At 46.1% G+C, this 17,962-nt stretch overlaps 2 protein-coding genes across 5 annotated transcripts; one reads left to right on the top strand and one right to left on the bottom strand.

The window, feature by feature from the left end:
- Window positions 1-505: 505 nt before the first annotated feature.
- znf513a (zinc finger protein 513a) lies at window positions 506-6,808 on the bottom strand. 3 transcript variants are annotated; one of them, XM_057017626.1, is made up of 5 exons: window positions 6,577-6,808; window positions 5,663-5,801; window positions 4,732-4,857; window positions 2,828-3,592; window positions 506-2,749 (listed from the first exon to the last, which is right to left on the bottom strand). In XM_057017626.1, the coding sequence occupies exons 2-5, from the start codon at window positions 5,700-5,702 to the stop codon at window positions 1,791-1,793; spliced, it is 1,890 nt and encodes a 629-aa protein (XP_056873606.1). In that variant the 5' UTR covers window positions 5,703-5,801; window positions 6,577-6,808; the 3' UTR covers window positions 506-1,790. The 3 variants fall into 3 exon arrangements, with proteins under 3 accessions (XP_056873606.1, XP_056873608.1, XP_056873609.1); XM_057017628.1 differs by having other exon boundaries at window positions 2,828-3,589; window positions 6,577-6,798; XM_057017629.1 differs by lacking the exons at window positions 4,732-4,857; window positions 5,663-5,801; window positions 6,577-6,808 and adding an exon at window positions 3,955-4,688.
- Window positions 6,809-7,527: 719 nt separating this feature from the next.
- si:ch211-278j3.3 (E3 ubiquitin-protein ligase RNF19A) lies at window positions 7,528-17,956 on the top strand. 2 transcript variants are annotated; one of them, XM_057017625.1, is made up of 10 exons: window positions 7,528-7,768; window positions 10,259-10,849; window positions 11,263-11,750; window positions 13,674-13,879; window positions 13,982-14,129; window positions 14,203-14,365; window positions 14,449-14,563; window positions 15,636-15,767; window positions 16,061-16,310; window positions 16,452-17,956. In XM_057017625.1, exons 2-10 carry the CDS (start codon window positions 10,697-10,699, stop codon window positions 16,684-16,686), a joined length of 1,890 nt encoding a protein of 629 aa, XP_056873605.1. In that variant the 5' UTR covers window positions 7,528-7,768; window positions 10,259-10,696; the 3' UTR covers window positions 16,687-17,956. The 2 variants fall into 2 exon arrangements, with proteins under 2 accessions (XP_056873605.1, XP_056873604.1); XM_057017624.1 differs by having other exon boundaries at window positions 7,531-7,768; window positions 16,040-16,310.
- Window positions 17,957-17,962: the final 6 nt, after the last annotated feature.

Raw genomic sequence — 17,962 nt, forward strand, 5'->3', positions numbered from 1 at the left:
CGATAAATACGGGGATCGTCCACACTGTGCTTGGTAAACATTAGTGGACTCAGGACTGAACCTTGTTGGACGATAAACATCTAAGAGTGCCACCGAGACAAGGTTTGATTTTATTATAGAATAATAAAACACTTCTGTCAACAGTAGAGAATATGTAATTCCACTTGAGGAGCTACGAAGTTGATCATTTTAATGTTTTAACATGTAATTGTCTTCATCTATATACAAAAACTTAGATTTTCTATATTTTCATATAAATGATAGATGGAACTATGTCAGTAAACTACAAGTGAAGCTAATGCACCGTTAGCTATGGAGGTCATTTTATGCCCTACATACTCTCAATAGGAACACAAACAATAACACCATTGTTAGTTCCTGAATTCTGACGTGCACTATTAGGCTTTTCAACCAGCGAGTATTTAAAAATCAGCCGAGTCAGAAGAGGTTTCTCCTTTCAAGCCAAAACTGAGGGGTTTTTAAAAAAAACCAAAACCATCACATCTGTCTTGAAACACGGACCGGAACAAATTTAGCGTTTATTTCAGAAATCCTCAGTTAAGGCATTTATGAGACACTGCATAAAGACACAAACATGACACTTGAGGATGTGTGAAATCATGAGTCGGCACTCGCAGCTCATTGGCAACCTTGGAAAACAAAAATAATCTCGCTTGCATATTTTAGTCATCAGTAAACAGTGATTTCTCCCCGTAGCTGCTAAATTACATCACATTAAAAAAAAAAAGCCAACAACTATACATTAGAGTATACACTAGCTGTGTTACATCCACATTAGAAAAATAAAATCACCATCACACTCGCATGCTCACTGCATCATCATCAAGTAAAAACATGACAAGTTCACAGTGGACGTAAGAGGGTGAAGTCATCCGCTAAAACGGCAGGTTTATTCTTCCAACGCCAGAAACGACCAAACTCGCACAAACCTGCCGTTTTTAAATCCGCGAACCACGTCGACCAACAGTTTTTATCCGGCCACTGTGTGGAGTTGTGCTTTATTTTACACCAGGAAACTGAGCGAAACGCACTGCTCGTGCATGTCGTTTAGTGTTGAATGAGCTGGAAACATGGCAAAAGACATTACACAATAAAAGATATCGTAGCTTTTCCGACACGACATAAATAATGCTTCCAGGTGCTCTCAAATAGCCATTTACAAGTAGCACATACATTAGTAAATTCATCTGAAGGCATGCCGTTACCAGAGCCTGAGCCTGACGTGAAGTAGAGGGTCAGAGGTCTAAGAGCTGCACTGTGGAGCTCAGCCATAACATTAGAACCACCCAACATCCCGTCACCTCTCAGGGGTTATAATATTATGGCTGCGTAGTGGAAATCTTAAAGTCATGGCGGGAAGAGAGAAATCAGCAACATTCACATTCTTCGTGGTGCAAGAGATGAAAATGAAACGCTAAAAATAAGGATCCCTTATCAAAACAACTGCAAATCAGCTCCGCAGCGCAGCTCCGCCCCACGAGGCGAACACACGGAGGGGTATTTGGTGATTTCTGCCTTAAGGTGAATGTATTGTGGTTCAATGTGCAGAGGGAGACTTCAGAACTTTAGAAGTTCCGACAAATTCAGAGAAAAACGACCAAAGCGTCCAGAACACCTTCTGCGGGACTCAAATGAACAATTAGCAGCCTTCAATGACAACAGACGACACACTCAAAGACAAAAACACGCAAGAACATTGTAAAGACTCCAAGGAACGACAGGAACAAGTTGCTGGTAGCTTAGATTTGCTGTTAGATATTGTGTTAATCTCAGGTTTGCAGCAGTTTGAGCGTACTTTCCGAGCGCCCGCTCTGGAACACGTACTGCATATCCACCTCCGCCTCTTTCCTGTGCGTCTGAGCTCCTCCCACCATCCCCTTTTCCTCCTCGTCCTCCTCATCGTTGCCGGTCATGGGAACCTTCACCCACCCGTCGGTGGCCAGGCCGTGTTTCTTCTGATGTCTCTTGTAATTGTCCCAGTGGCCCGTGGTGTAGCCGCACTCCCGACACTTGTACGGCTTCTCCCCCGTGTGCCGCAGCATGTGGCGCTTCAGGTTCATGCTCTGGTTGCAGCTGTAGCTGCACACCGCGCACTGGAAAGGCTTGGCGCCCGAGTGCACGCGCTGGTGCCGCTTCAGGTTGGCCAGGTTGCCGCACGCGTAATCGCACAAATGGCACTTGTACGGCTTCTCGCCCGTGTGCACTCGGTGGTGCCGCTTCAGGTTGTCGAAGTGCGCCGAGGCGTAGTCGCACTGTGGGCACTTGTAGGGTTTCTCGCCGCTGTGGGTTTTCATGTGCCGCGCCAGGTGGTTGGGGTAATGAGTGAGGAAAGGGCAGGCGGCGCAGGTGTACACTTTGTCGCTGCGCTCACCCGGACTGTTGGGGGACGACGACGTGTCCTTCGTCAGCATTTCCAGCGTGCACTTGGCGCAGATCTGCGCGGACGTCCCGTCCTCGTCCTCGAGGACAACGCCGCACAGCCGACAGGTGAAAGGGAAGAGCGAGGATGGGAGGGTGGGGCCATCTGCCGCGGCCCCTCTGGTCGCCCTGTTGCTGCTTCCACCTGCGGTTTCATGCAGAGGCCCAGGCTGATGCCCGGGGGCGGGGTTAGACGCAGGTATGGGTGGCGGCGACGCTCCCTTTAGGCTGTCAAAGGCTGATAGGTAGTCGCTGTTCGGGGCCTCCAAACTCAGGTTTGAAGTTGCCTGTGCAACTTCTGAAACCACCCCTGAAGAGGAGAACAGGAGTTAGATTCTGGAAGCTACAACAGAAACGGAAGACACACAGGACAGAAGATGGATCCCACCTTTGGGCGAAACGCCAGACATTTCCTCGTTGGACCTCTGCCCACTCACTTGCCTCTTCTGGCTAATTTGCCCCAATGTCGGTGGTCCTGCTGTGTCCTGACCCATCCCAGGAGTCTGCACGTGCATGCGCTGGTGCCTCTTCAGGTTGCCGAGGGAACTGCAGGCAAAAGTGCAGCTGTCGCATTTGTACGGTTTCTCGCCGGTGTGAATCCGCAGGTGCCGCTGCAGATTCACCAGCTGGGCTGAGGCGTAAGTGCACAGGGGGCAGTGATAAGGCTTCTCGCCGTTGTGCGTCTTCATGTGACGCTTCACGTGGTTGGCGTAGCGCGAGGAGAAGCCGCACAGGTGACACGAGTGCTGCTTGGCCAGTTTGTCCTCAGCCGTCAGAGATTTGTCGTCGATTCCATTCGCCATGGCCTCGAGCTGCAAGTGGGAGCCCGCGCGGATCCCGCTGATGCCCGCAAACGATGGACAGAAGTCTGTGGACTTGGATTCCCTCGAGGCTTTGCAGCACCGGAGGCAGTACGGCCCCACGAGGTCTATGCCAGGTCCCAGAGGTCCGTCTCGGAGCTGTCCGCAGCCCCTGCAGGACAGGTAGGAAGGGAAGCCCGGTTCAGACGGGGCCGTCCTGCCCTCATCCTCTCTCCCGTCGTCAGTGGTGCTGTGTGAGCTGCACGTTTCGCTTTCCATGCTGATCTGGTTGTAGACGGGGTTCTCCTCATCACCCAGAGGATACACGGAGAAACCGATTTCAGCAGCTACTTCTGAGCAAGACAGAGAGAAACCTTTGACCACCAAGACCGACAGCTGTACATTCTCCCTCATTGAATTCAGAATTAAATTCTCGATCTAGAACTACTAGATTCAAACTGGTACATAAACGAGACACAGTATTGTCAGATAATTAACAAGAACCTCAAACAACTGTTGTAAATTAATGTCGACATTGATAAATGACCCACAACAGCTGGTTCTGAGCAGCTCTACCGCTGTATAATATCTAAGAGATCAACCTGGATGAGTTTTAACCGTGAAGTAAAAACAAAAGCTTCTCTACTGCTACAGCCCCGGACACAGAACAAAGACAGGCAGAAAAAGAACCAAGCGTCGGTCCAGTCGTACTCACGGCACTCCTGATATTTAAGCTCTCCTTTTCCCCAGACGAGCGTTTTCAAAGACTAAAAAGGATCAAGGCTTTGCAGCACTCATCAGCTTCACCGCTACTCAGAAAACCTCCTCCTTCCACTGACGGCAAGGCAGGATGTGAAGGGGGCGAGAGAGCAGACTGCCCTTTTATACTGCCCCTCCAAACCCCCTCCTGGATGATTACAGAGTCTAATGATGATGATGATGATGATGATGATGATGATGATGACTATAATGGTAAAGCTGCTGCTGCTGCTTTTGTTGATGATAATGATGGTAGATGATGATGATGATGATGATGATGATGATGATGATGAGGGGGAGAAATGATAATGGCAGTGGGGCAAAGGGAGCAGAGGTAGTAGATGATGATGATGATGATGATGATGATGATGATGATGATGATAAATAAATGCCTGTCTGCAATAGTGTCCTTGATGGTAATGGACCTATTTTTATGACCATTATATAATAATGGTATCTGAGCATTTTTCTCCACTTGCAGAGAAATATAAGCTGCTGCCTCCATTTCTCTATTCGTCACACAGGGGCAACAGTTCACAACTGGGAAACCAGCTGAAAGCACAGCCATGCCTGTATTCCCTGGTAAAAATGTAGGACCATGTCACTGTGAGCCGAGATAACATGAATGTAACATGGATTTACCTTTGAGAATAAAAGAATAGATCAAGTAAACTCCTAAATACTCCTAAATACTAAATATTAGCACATTAACAAAAAAACCTTGATTACACACCAGAGAACTTGTCCAGGTTTAGGATTTTGCCGTCGTGATCAAACTCGAGGTCGTGTCCCAGTAGAAACTCAGTGTCTAAGTTGAGAGTGTGAGGAGCTTCGACTGCTACACCATCTTCAGAATCCACTGTCGCCAGAGAAAAGGGCAAAAATAGAAAAGCCATAGTGAGGGGATCTTTAATCAATATTCAGGAAAACTGGGAGTGTTCAAGAAAAACACTCTAGATTCTGGCAGACACACAGCAAAAGCTAATGATACACCATCTACTGCCAGGCCAATTAAAAAGCATTTAGCTGAGCAGCCTCCTTCTGGCATCAACACACCACCTACTGGCCATGTGAGATCTACTCCAATTCAAAGAATACCTCATGATCATAAGAAGAGATATATATATATATATATATTTGACTGAAACAATATTAAAACAACAATATTTTACATTAAAAAGGATCAGCGACAATGATAAATGACTGTATTTGCCAGGACACCAGTGTTGTCCATAATATGATCTACTGAAACTATTGATTACAAATGCTTTAGGTTTTGTCTTTAGGCAGGTGAACTACTGATCAAAGGAAAAACAGCGATAAATGCTGCCAGGCATGTGGACGAGGCAATTAAATAAAGCAACTCTTTGTAAGCTTCATTAGATGAGTGCGCAGAACAGAAAAACACTGGGAAAGGATCTAGGAATTTAACAAAACGACATTCTGCAGTTCAGCATGATTGATGGCGAAATTGTTGCGGTGCTAAAACAGCAACATCTGGTGTCCAGATGTGAGTCGAGAATCAGGACACACACTATAAAGGACCGGGCCAAACGCACACACGGACGCAATTGAAGAAAGTAAAAGTAACTGAAGACTGAATTTCTAGCAAAGCTCAATAACAACCCGGCTCTCCAACACCGAACAGATCCGTCTGTACGTACACTTGACTGGCTGTGGATTCTGCTGTTTTTTTCTTGGCATCTTCCAGTTGACCCCTCTCTGATTTTTGCAGCGTCTTCTTCAAGACTTCAACAACCATCAGCTCATCGTTATCGTTTTGAGAGAAACGCTTTAGGATTCCTGTAGACACATGCAGTCAGTTTCAACAATTAAAAAGAAATCCCTTCACGAAACCCTGCAACACAAAACACCATTTTGACAAGTGCAAGTAAAGTTGAAGTTATTGAAAGGTTTAGGCATTTGATTAATTATATTCCTAATAGATTATATTTCTGACTATAACTACAAAACACATCCACCAACAAAGCGTTTATATCATTTGCATAATCTATGTTCAGGGTAGTTATTTGCGTTCCAGTGACTGCACAACATATTAAAGTGTGCATTAATATACCCCCTGATGTAGGATGGAAGGACAACTCTTCCCAGAGGGTGCTACAACAATTAAAATCCAATTACACACCCCACCCTTACAAATAACCTGTCATCAATGCAGAAACGGAATTTGTGCATTGTCTTTCATCGTTAGCGACATACAGCTACAGCCAGGTACCTACACACTAAAAAATAAACGGGAAAACAATGTTACTTCACAATTTAATAGCTAATTTAGCAGACAGACTAAAGGCAATGACCTTGCACCGCGACTGCTTTCAAAACAGAGCAGTCAAGTAAATCAGCGAGCAGGTTAAAAGGAACCATCCCCTCGGATAGCATACGGCTAGCTAACGTGTTGTTACTGTATAAAGGGGCATTCAAGCAATATTTGGCCGATCAGCGCTAGAGATACCTACATAAAACGAGTCCTTATACTCAAGACGTCAAAAAACCTAAACGGTAACTAAACACGACAATGTACAACTAATTTAGCGGCGTAGCTACCAAGCTAACTTACCTAGAAAATCAAAATATTCCTGTCGATTGAGGTTGCTGTTATTGTCTGTAAACACGCCATCGGACGCAGAGGATTCTCCCTCAGATGTGCAGCGTCTGGAGATCCGCCATTTCTTCATGAGCTGCGGCGACAAAGAAAGGCAATTAATGGTATTTTTCATAACTTAATTGATTTTTAGATTCGCCTTTCATCCATCCACAGCAAACAACAAAGTTACGTCCGGCTAATGTCCTTCAAAATAAAACAACTTACAAACCTGTACGCGATCAAAGTCGTTGAAGCAGGAAAAGATGACGTCTATTGATCCAATTTTATATTTTGAAATTTATGCTTTACTTTCCTGATACTATTCAGCACTAAAATTTTGTCTCTTCATTCAAGAATGATATTTATAAATAAATCACTGCGATTGGTAATTTTACCTCGCTTGCTTCTCCATTGAACGTACGCAGTTGTTTATTTTGAAGTCTAAGAGATGACTACCGGAAGTGCTGTTACTGGTGGGCTGTCACTTTTATTCCATTGTATACATCTTACTTCCGTTATGTCAAGTTGGTATTTCCGCTTCCGAAATCAATTTCCGCTTTCTTTTCGGAGCTAAAAGATAAATTAAACGTGCAAAAATAACTTTGTTGTTTTTAAAAAAAAAACATGTTTTTCAAATGTACACAATTGAAATATAAATTAAATCATCAATTGGGATTTTATTTATCCTTTAAATATCGTTACCACAAACGTGCTCAACATTTGATACACATACAGTAGAAATGATGGTTGATAGATCTAGATTGGTGTTTCGATATAATGTAATACCAATTACATTAATTGCTCCAGGGCTGTGTGTATATTTGACAATGGAAACATGACAAAAAACGCTTATGGAATTGCGCGTTTCCAAAGGGGAGATTCTGTGATTCTGCGTCATCCTATTGGCTCCTGTCACTGCAGCGTGCCTCCCCCCCGGAGCGCCCATCAGTCCAGCTGCTGCGTCTCCTCAGCAGCGTGGAGCTTCTCCTGCGACGAAAACCATCACACGCACACGCACAGATATCTCTTCCATGCAGCAGTAAAGAGGAAGAGGCGGTGCATGTGTGTGTGTTGCAGTGCGTGATTTCTGCGCTCCCGTTTGGTCCTCAAGGGGAGGAGCCAGTTGTTGATTCTACGCTGCACAGAGAAGGCGCCGTGCACGGAGGTAAGAGACCGTTTACGTAATAGAAATTATGGGGTGTTTTATCTGCAGACGTTCCAACGCGACTTTATCTCTCATGTTTTTCCTCTGTCCGGTTTGTGCGGGATGCCTGGAAGTGGACGCAAATGCGAATACGTAGCCTGTTCTCCCTGTAACAGCCACTCCCTGTAACAGCATCATGATGCCCCTGACAGACCTCTGGGAAAGATTTCAGTGGAAATACTGAATAACTCTTCCAATAAATTAGGAGGTTACGCATCAAATCTTGAGCTAATAATACTTCTCAGCATGTTCTTTAGTATTTGTGGTGTTCTGCAGACCCCGCATCATAGTTTTGATATTTAGTTGTAATCTGATATAAAGGCTATCTTCTGATGTAAGTAAATCAAATATATCTTGATTTAAACTGGTTTGGTCGTTACCATCACTGGCAGCCTGAGGCTGCTGGGCAGCACATGATGCAGAAACAGACTTTAGTGAGGGATGCCACTGTGAGTGTGAGTGCGCGCGCATGTGTGTGTTGCCAGGCTGAGGTCACTCTCATGCCTCTGAAACCCGCATTGCTGATGTGGGCTCGTTTCCAGTGAGCATCATCAGGTTTCCCTCCTCTCAGGTCGACTGCTTAAACAGACCTCTGGTCAGTGATCGCTGAGCAACAGCTTATTAAAACATGTCAATAAATATTTATAATACAGTTAAGGAAACATGTCCAAGCATATGGATTCCATATCCTTTAATGCTCACATGTTACAGTAGTGACATCATTAGATTTATTTCACTTTTCTAAGCAGATTATTAATAAACGTGAAAACAAACATGGGGTATTTGCACGTCTGCATCTCCTTCATTCCCTGGCTGGATTTTGTTGGGTTGGAGCAGAGCCGTGTTGTAGTTCAGACTCCTTTACAAAATGACTAAGCATTTAAGTTTTTTCTGCTGCTCTATTTTATTTTACGGGGAGGCACTGTAAATCTTCCTTTTTCCTGATTTTTCATATTTAATTCAGGTGGTAAATCTGGGTTTTGACATGGAAGTGGTCACATTCTCTCCTGCAGGGATGATGAGTTATTCCTCTCTAGTCAGAATCCATTGATTTTTTTAGCCCCTACTCCGTTTTGTGGCAGTTTATCTCTCCGCTGAAGCCTTTGCAAACATGCTTTGGCTCTTCAGATCTCACGTTTGTCTTCAATTTTCCACTAAGGGGAGAAATAAACTGTTAAGTGATTAAGGCCTTTTCATGGCGGGACATATTTTGTCTGAGTCTGTGCTTTAATTTTCTATAATCCTCCTAAAGGACGTGAATTCTTGTGTTAGCCGATTGTTCATTCTCTGGAATAAGGAGTCAGCGTGGGGAGAGGGGAGGTCAAACGTGTATCTTTAGCCTCAGGAGCATTTTAATGTATTCTACACACATGCGTGCATGCACACACACACACACTTGCACACATTCAGAGAGAAAACTATTAAGCTGTAAAGTAAAGATGTACTCAGCATCTGTGTCCATCCTGCATGTTATTACTGTTGTTCTGTTGTCCCTCGAGCCCTCGCGACTCCTGCTTTCTCTCTCTCTTCTTCACCTCTTTTATGCTGCCTTTCTGTAATTTATATAATCTATTCAAAGTCAGAATCCTGCTAACAAGTAGCAGCCTCATATTAGCCCGATTTAAAATGAGGGGCCAAAGCTGGAGTGCATCATGGATTTGAAAGAAGTCCAACTCCGAGCCCCTAAATCCTCATCAAACACGGCAGCAACAACAGGGGCAGTTTGGCTTTGCTGCTGAAACACAGCAAACACTCAACTGCAAAATAATGCAAAAAAAGGAAAGATTTTTAGACACATATTTAGGGAACAAATATAAACAAGAATGGTGCCGTGTGTGTGTGTGTGTGTGTCTGTCTGTCTGCCGGTTGGTCCGTCCGTCCGTCCGTCCTGGGCTCAGCTATGACGAGTTTCTGTGAGAAAAGGACATTTGGATGAATCCCCTCCTGCTCTTGTTGCCTCCTGGGCCTGATTATGAAAACTTGCTGCAGTCTAACGGAGACAGTAGTCTTTGCTGTCTGTCACTACCTCTTACCCCCCCCCCCCACACACACACACACACATGCCACCCTCTACACCCCCACTCTGTCTTTTCTATCAGGCTGAATACAGCTCTCCCTCATCCGTCCGCCAGCCGAGTCTCAGGCCTGTGACATTAATGTTCTCGCCGTCTGAGTCTTAGAGGGATCTTAAATAACCACCGAAGTGCTCCGTCCCACACCTCTTTCAAGTAGAATGCTAACGTGGTCAGCATTTTATAAATCGCAGTTCAGCGGGAGGTTTCCCTGCCTCAGTAAAGGGGGAATAAAACAGGACAGGATTAATATTCAAAATTGGAATTAAAATAAAAAGAACAGAAACTGAATAATCCTTTTCAGTGCCTTGACAGCTGAAATAACATCTTATTAAGAATTTATTCATTTATTCTGAAAAAAATAACCATCCTATTCCAGGTTTGTGGCAAAGAGGAGGCAACTGCAGCGATGAAGGGCAGCTGGTTAGCTCAGGACTAGCTTGGGCCTGCACCAGAGGAGGAAGAGGAGGAGGTGAAGAAGACCGAAGAGCAACAAAGCCAATCACGTGAGCAGACCTCGGGAAGGCTCCAAATTAGCGATGCTTACCTCGGGCAGGGATTACCTCCTCCTCCTCCTCGTCTACCTCTCCATCACTCCTGCTCTTCCTCCCACCTACGGCAGAGCAGCCAGTCAGCTTCAAGACCTGTGAGAGCTCGCAGTGGTCTTCCCCCATACACACACACACACACACACACACACACACACACACACACAAAGGTGCTCTCTGTTACACTCACAGACCGCACACTTGCCGCATCCTGCTCATGGTCGTTGGCCGGCCATCCTCGGCTGCTGCTCCCACACCAGTCTTTGACCATGAAGAGGCCCAAGCAGCAAACGGGGCCGCTGAGCTTCCTCAACTTCTTCAGCAGGAAGCCCAAATCGGAGCCGAGGCCCGAGAGGCCCGTGGAAGCCCGGCCCAAAGAGGAAGTGGCCATCACGCTCACGCCGAGCGAACACCCAGAGCAGGTGAGAGTGACTGCCCAACTTTGTCTCCCTGTTTGAGCTTCAGTTAATGTCTGAAAATGTACCGTTTATACATCACTGACTTTAATTAATCTGGCTTTAGCAAGTCCAATAAACCAGGTTGTTATTTAGAGAGACGCAGTTGCCTACAAAAGTGTTTCACATATTGAGACGCAGAGAAGCTGTAGATTATTAACTTTGGGGGTATTAAATTATCCTCACTTCCTCTCGCTGCTGCTCTGTTATTGCCCAAATCCATTATATTGTTTATTTAATTAACTGGCACTTTATAAATTACATTGCTAAGAAACCAAGGGCACCAGTGGAAGAAGGTTGTCACCTGCACAGACATTAGCTCTCCTTTTAGGGTTTCCTTCTGGAAATATATGAATGAAGTTCTCTGTATTGATCCACAGGGCTTGAACCTCACAGCCGAAGGGGCTGCAGAATCCAGAGCTTCTGCTGGAGAAAAAGGAGAAGGCGGAGGCGCTCCGGCGCCTGCTGAGGCGCACGCAGGCGAGGGCGCAGCAGAGTGCGCCGGTGGCGTCAGCAGCGGCTCCACCGGCGTCCTGTCCCTCACCTCCTGCAGCCAGGAGCAGCTCCTGGACGAGCACCTGGAGGAGTGCCCTCTGTGTCTCCTCAGTCAGCCGCGGTGCCACTTCCCCCGTCTCACCTCCTGCTCCCACCGGACGTGCTCTGACTGCCTCCGCCAGTATCTGCGCATCGAGATATCGGAGAGCAGGGTGGGCATTGCGTGCCCACAGTGCCCCGAGACGCTGGCGCCACTGGACATCCACGCCATCCTGGATGACCGGGCTCTGCTGGAGCGATTTGAGGAGTACCAGCTACGGCGTTTCCTGGCGGCTGACCCAGACACCCGTTGGTGTCCAGCGCCTGACTGCAGGTGAGAGGAGAGGAGAGGAGAGGAGAGGAGAGGAGAGGAGAGGAGAGGAGAGGAGAGGAGAGGAGAGGAGAGGAGAGGAGAGGAGAGAGAGGAGAGGAGAGGAGAGGAGAGGAGAGGAGAGGAGAGGGAGAGGAGAGGAGGAGAGGAGAGGAGAGGAGAGGAGAGGAGAGGAGAGGAGGCGAGGCGAGGCTTTGGCCTATAGAAACATAGCTAAGTGGATGGCTAAAGGTTAGCTGATCCTGTTGTCAGCAGAGATGATGCAACTTGACCTTTAAGGACCTTATAGGCCAGGATTTTTAAACTTTTGATCTCTTGCTAATTCCAGTCAGCCTCAAAACTTTCTAGACTAAACCTGACATATGTTGCCATTAACTCTGTCCTTTTGCTGTGGTGCAGCAGGTTTTCTCCATTTAGCCGTAAAACTCAGATAATATTCTTATCATATTTACTTCATTAATTGCATGTAGTAACACAGCTTCAATAATGCAGCAAAAACATACATTGTTATAAAAATGATATTGTAACACCTTCACAATGTTTTTAAGACAGGCTAACTAGCAACAAGAATAGCAGAAGAATGAATTAGTGAGGTGCCATTAATGAAATAACATCTATTTACACAGCAGCAACTGTTATTACCATAAAAAATGACGGCTCCTAAATTAGCATTTCAATATGGCAGCTTTTCTGTTTTCAGCATTAATGACGTACTGAGAGCCGATGTGACAGACAGCGAGCGCTTCAGTGAGACTGACATGTTCTCTAAGGCTGCTGCATTTGCATTCAAATGATCCTGCACAGCCAACTGTGGCGCCCACCTGAGGCTGAATGGAGGGAATCTCTGCACCGTTAAAGCCGGAGCAACCTCGGAGTGCACCGTAAATGTTCCGACTTAAATCCCACTTCGGGTGGGCAGTGGGATGTGCACACAGGGCATGTGTGTGTGTGTGTGTGCATGTATGATGCAGGGCTCAGCGCAGGACTGCCTGTCAGTGCTTTGTGTGCTGGTGTGATCGAGTGGAACAAGAAAAATCAATACGCCAATCTCCCCGATGCTCTTGTGAATTCAATTATGGCACAATGAAACGGGGGGGTTCCGATTTATCTACTGCAAACCTGCAATGTTCTGCTTGGGTATTACTAAAAGAGGAGTCGAGGTTCATTTAGACAGGCTCAAACCATTCCAGGTTGTTCAGAACTTCCACACATTCCTGTAGGTCTTAGTTAAGCTTAGCTGCAGATTATGTCAGGTGTTTACTCGCTCGTGTACATTTCGTTCCAATTTTCTACAGATGTGCCTCTTAATCCGTGTTTCAAGTGAGAAAGAATGGACTATTTAATACTCAGAAACTGTATGAGGAGTCTGTGCTGGCCACTTCACTGGTACTGCCCTCATATTTCCATATTTGTTACAATATTTCCATTGAGATTACATTACCATTCCATTTTCTGCCGCATTAATATTCCTTTAGGGACCCATGCGTTCATGTGAAGTCATTATTTATGACTCCATTATTTAAAAGGGTTCCTACGCTGCCGTATAACAACCAATGACTCCAGTCCTTTATTGTTCTGAAGCAAAATGACTGGGTCTCAAATCCCTCACAGTTACTTCAACTTGTTATCTTTCATCTAAATGATCCCTTTAATGTTGAAATGTATGCTAATGTCCCGTGATGAGGCCCACAGGCACCTCGGCTCCTCCTTGTTATCGTAACTGCTCAGTATCTAAGAAGGGGATTATTGTGGCTCAGGTGTTGAACTCCAGAAACCAGTCCCACTGAAGGCTGCCCATGTATCTGTTTGCACTGTGATTGACACACACTCACACTCACACGCACAAACACACACACTCAAACAACAGCAGTGGCTGCACCACTAATTAATGAAGAGGCTTCGTTCTGCCGTGTCTCTGCTCCCCAGCTACGCTGTGATCGCTTACGGCTGCGCCGAGTGTCCCAAGCTGAGCTGTGGCCGCGAGGGCTGTGACACAGAGTTCTGCTATCACTGTCGGCAACTGTGGCACCCCAATCAGACGTGCGACCAGGCCCGGCGCCAGCGGGCGCGCCACACGTCGAGCGGCAACGACTCCTCCGCGCTGTATGTCTTCAATGAAGAACCCGGTGGAGGTTTGTGTCTCTCTTTTTGTAGCAGAATGAAGAGTTTTTTTAGTTTCTGGTCTGCTGAGCAAACACGTGGTCAATGATCACACGCCGACTCTGTTGCTGAAGATGCAGAGGAGATCAAACCGTGCCCCCGCTGCGGGGCCTACATCATGAAGACCAACGACGGCAGCTGCAACCGCATGAACTGCACTGTGTGTGCCTGTCAGTTCTGCTGGCTGTGCATGCAGGAGATCACCGACGTGCACTACCTCAGGTATCGCGGGCTAAAATGATGCGGCAGGTCTTCCTATTGCAGCGCAAAGCTAACCGGCTGTCGTGCGTCTCAGTCCCTCAGGATGTACCTTCTGGGGCAAGAAGCCATGGTCGCAAACCCGCAAGGTTCTGTGGCAGGTGGGCATGTTGCTCGGAGCGCCGGTGGTCATCTCCCTCATAGCGGGCCTTGCCATCCCGGTAATCATTGTGGGGATACCAATCTACATGGGCCGGAAGGTAGCAGAGAGCCAGCAAAGTCCAAGTTGCACGCAGTGATGCTCTTAGCGGGGTGTCTCTAGGAGTGTCTGTTCTCCCTGCAGGTCCATGGTCGCTGTAAGAAAAACAATATCTCAGGAAGTAAGCACTACTTGACTGTGGCCAGCGGGGTGATGATGTCAGTGTTCGTGTCGCCGGTCATAGCCGCTGTCACTGTGGGTAAGGAGCCAGAACAACCCGGATGATGTATCAATGAGGATAACGTAGTACATTTTCATTTGATTTTTAGAGTCTGTGCACATGTGGTGAGATGCACCGTGAATGTAGAGGATTCATTTTATTTTGAAATTCTATTTCAGGAAAAGCACGACAATATGTCATTACAGCACACTTAGGTCCTGCAGCAGCATTTGTGGCTTAGGCTGAGCAGCCTCTCAGTCTCCCTCTGCAGTGTTACAGCGCACTTCGTGCACACACACGCCCACACACACATTCTACCCCTGAAGGCACCCCCTTGTTTGTAGCATGTCCTTGTCCTTAATTGTCATTCCCCTTTCTTTCATCTTTTACTGTCTTTCTCTCTCACTAAAAACATCCCATTTTAATTCTGACATTCACAAGTGACATTTTTTGTGTTGTTTCATCCTTTTTTTTAAAAAAAATGAAAATTTACTGTGTTTTTTTTCCCTGACCACTCTTTGTTTTCTCGTCCTAATTTCACCCTGTTGCTATTTCAATAGTTTGCCAGCATTCCCGCCGTGGTAACGATGCCTCTTTGTTCGGTGGGCGCTCAGCTGCCTCAGTGACTGGTTTCATAATCAAACAACACAGTTCTGCTCATTAAGATTTGTAGAGTTAGCTCAAGTGTAAATTAAAATCTAGCTGCCATTTTGCAACTATACATTTCAGGTCGTTTCGATACAACGTGACTATGAAATATTGAAACAATATTTTACAAAAAAAAATCCATTTCTAATAATGATTATATTGGGTTGCGTCACATGTTTCAGGAATATGAATAAGTATTTGGAGCGGCTAAAATCGCATTAATATGGATCAGAAGGTATGATGAATATTGTTTCAGAAGCTCAGTGACTACTGTAGAACAGGATTGGCTCCCACCAGTGTACAATGTGGGTATTGGTACGTATTATGCCAGAATCTCTTTAAAATTAAAACCACAACTTACGTGGGGTAAAATAATGTGTCACCAGAAATCCTGTCAGAAACTCTTACAATATCATGCCGCATATCATTGAAAGCTCGCTCGCTATTTCTTCTCTCCCTGCAGGTGTAGGTGTGCCTCTCATGCTGACATATGTGTACGGGGTCGTCCCCATGTCGCTCTGCAGGAATGGTTGGTGTCGACCGCAAACGGAACCCCCTGAAACGCATAAAATACAACTAGAGGATTTAGCCAACTGTGAGTAGAAAAACAGAGCTCGATTTCTTGTTGCTACACTTCGGTTGACCACCAGGAGGCGTTGGAGCTTGCTTTGGCCCATTTTTGGATCCCTATGATTTTAATAGGTCTGAAAGCCAGCAAGTCGAATGACAGGCTGTTACATTATTTATTCTGAAATATTAGAGTGGAAAAGTTTCACTATAACTGCGTTCAAATATTAAGTTCTTTTGCATTTGTATCTTTGCTACAAAGGGCAGCCCAATCTGATGAAGCTTTAACTTCTCTTATAGATCTTCTATTCTCTCATGTAGTCAGTGACCACTGGACAGGTCAGAACAACAACCCGTCCCTCGGCGACACCAGCCTGCATGAAGTCAGGGTCAGTGTGCAGGAGGTGGGCCTCCCGATCGACTCCAGCACACCCCTAGATCAGGACAGCTACGAGGTCTTCGACCAAGCGTCAAAGGAGCATGAGCTCACTCAGCTGGACGACCAGTCAGGCTGCACGACTGTTGTTGTGCCTGACAGCAAGCTCGAGGACACGCAGCCGCTGCCGCTCAAGTAAATGCTGCTCCGCTTCTTATTGCCGGATTTCTCACTACATCGAGAAAAAAACAAACCATTTTGTTTTGGTTTAGGAGCTTAGGATCATGTTGGATGTTAGTATACAAATTTGGGGTTCTTCTTTTTTCACCACCACAGGGAAGGAACAAATATCGAGGTCCGAGTGGAAATCGAGACCCATCCCAGATGTGGCCGTCAGTCCAGCTTAAGTAGCATCCTGTCGAGCAGGAGCCTGTCGGTGGAGTCCCTGGGACGCTCCAAGGCCCAGTCCCAAGACCACCTGTGTGCCTCAGAACAGGAAGAGGAGCGAGCGGGAGGGGAAGCAGAGGCAGAGGGAACTGTTTACCCTGTCTTTGATTTAGGCGATGTTTGAAGCCCTTGAACGCAGTCTTTGCACTCACGTATCGTCAGGTGTCATGGAAACTGAACAGACCCGAAACCTGTTTTCCAAGGCCACTTCCTGCTTCTGAGAGGGGCCCTCCCACCAGCTGCCTTGTAGCTCCAGCCTCTACGGTAGAAGAGGGCTTAGAGGGAAAGTGTGTGTGTGTGGGTGTGGGTGGGTGTGAGCCAAACTGCATGAGGCTGTTACTACAGATTAAGAAGGGTTAGAAACAGACCGATAACAACCAGATGACATAAAAATGCAAACACAAGTTTTCCTTTCTGAAGCAGTCCTGATGTGATAAATCCACCTTCTGAGGCTTCTCCCATCACTTCTACTCAGTTTTTTTTCCATGTCCCCACTTCCTCACGTCTATGTTGTGTGTCCAGGTATCAAATATTCCTCAGGACAAGACAACAGCCAGGAATCAAAAAATAGGGATTTGACCCAACAATTACATTTTCCTTCATCTGAAAAGTCACATCTTTAGCCTCCAGCTCTGAGGTTGCATCTTGGAGTCACACCGCAACCATTGTTTCGTTTTTTTTAAATAAATGTGCAGCCCCCAAACAATTTATGATTTATATTTTTACCTTCCAAAGGTGGGTCCATCTGAATTTGCTAACTCCAGCCAGACAATGCAGGCGTCACTGTCATCTTACGGCTACCATTAGCCTCTGAGAGCTGCTGCAGACTGTTCTAAACGCTCTGTGACATCACGCTATTGATTGAATCCAACAGAGGGCCTCCAAATAACACCATTTACAACTGTTCCTGTCGAAAATCTGCTGTCTTCCACAAAGCAATGAGGGGCCAAATGGCCCTTTTGCTTCATTTCAAGCGCCGCTTTCAGTCTTTCACGAGCTACATGCAAACACTTCTGCACAGCATTCGAAAACACAGCAGCAACACTGCAGACATTTTCTCCAGTTCCTCATTTATAAGGAGCTGCGAGAAAAGCAGGTACACACACATGCATAAATATAGTAAAGTATTAGTGTCTGTAGTGTGCGCTGCTGTGAGCATTAAATATAAAGACCCTCTGAAGAAATCGCAGAGCGCTAAAGTTACAACAGCAGCAGCAGCAGCATGCCACCTCAGATAAATAACCCCTCTAGATCATTTATAAGGGTTCTATGTGAGGGCCATGCTGTGCTTATTTTCCTGAGTGTGAAATACCTGTGAGAGATGACCTCAGATATGAGGTGATACCCTGTGCTGGGCTGCGGAGAGAAGAATAAAGATTTCACCATGAAGGACACGCTGA

Source organism: Takifugu flavidus, chromosome 19 (genome assembly GCF_003711565.1).
Source record: "Takifugu flavidus isolate HTHZ2018 chromosome 19, ASM371156v2, whole genome shotgun sequence".
Classification (NCBI taxonomy): domain Eukaryota; kingdom Metazoa; phylum Chordata; class Actinopteri; order Tetraodontiformes; family Tetraodontidae; genus Takifugu; species Takifugu flavidus.

Bases quoted from the DNA above. Each gene is read 5' to 3' on its own strand.
- znf513a (XM_057017626.1), bottom strand. From the start codon at position 5,702: ATGCCAAGAAAAAAACAGCAGAATCCACAGCCAGTCAAGT. The intron at 4,858-5,662 runs GTACGTACAGAC...CTCTGGCGACAG, and splicing joins GAATCCACAGCCAGTCAAGT to TGGATTCTGAAGATGGTGTA. The intron at 3,593-4,731 runs GTGTGTAATCAA...TGTCTTGCTCAG, and splicing joins AAACCTGGACAAGTTCTCTG to AAGTAGCTGCTGAAATCGGT.
- si:ch211-278j3.3 (XM_057017624.1), top strand. From the start codon at position 10,697: ATGAAGAGGCCCAAGCAGCAAACGGGGCCGCTGAGCTTCCTCAACTTC. The intron at 10,850-11,262 runs GTGAGAGTGACT...ATTGATCCACAG, and splicing joins CGAGCGAACACCCAGAGCAG to GGCTTGAACCTCACAGCCGA. The intron at 14,366-14,448 runs GTAGCAGAGAGC...TTCTCCCTGCAG, and splicing joins CAATCTACATGGGCCGGAAG to GTCCATGGTCGCTGTAAGAA.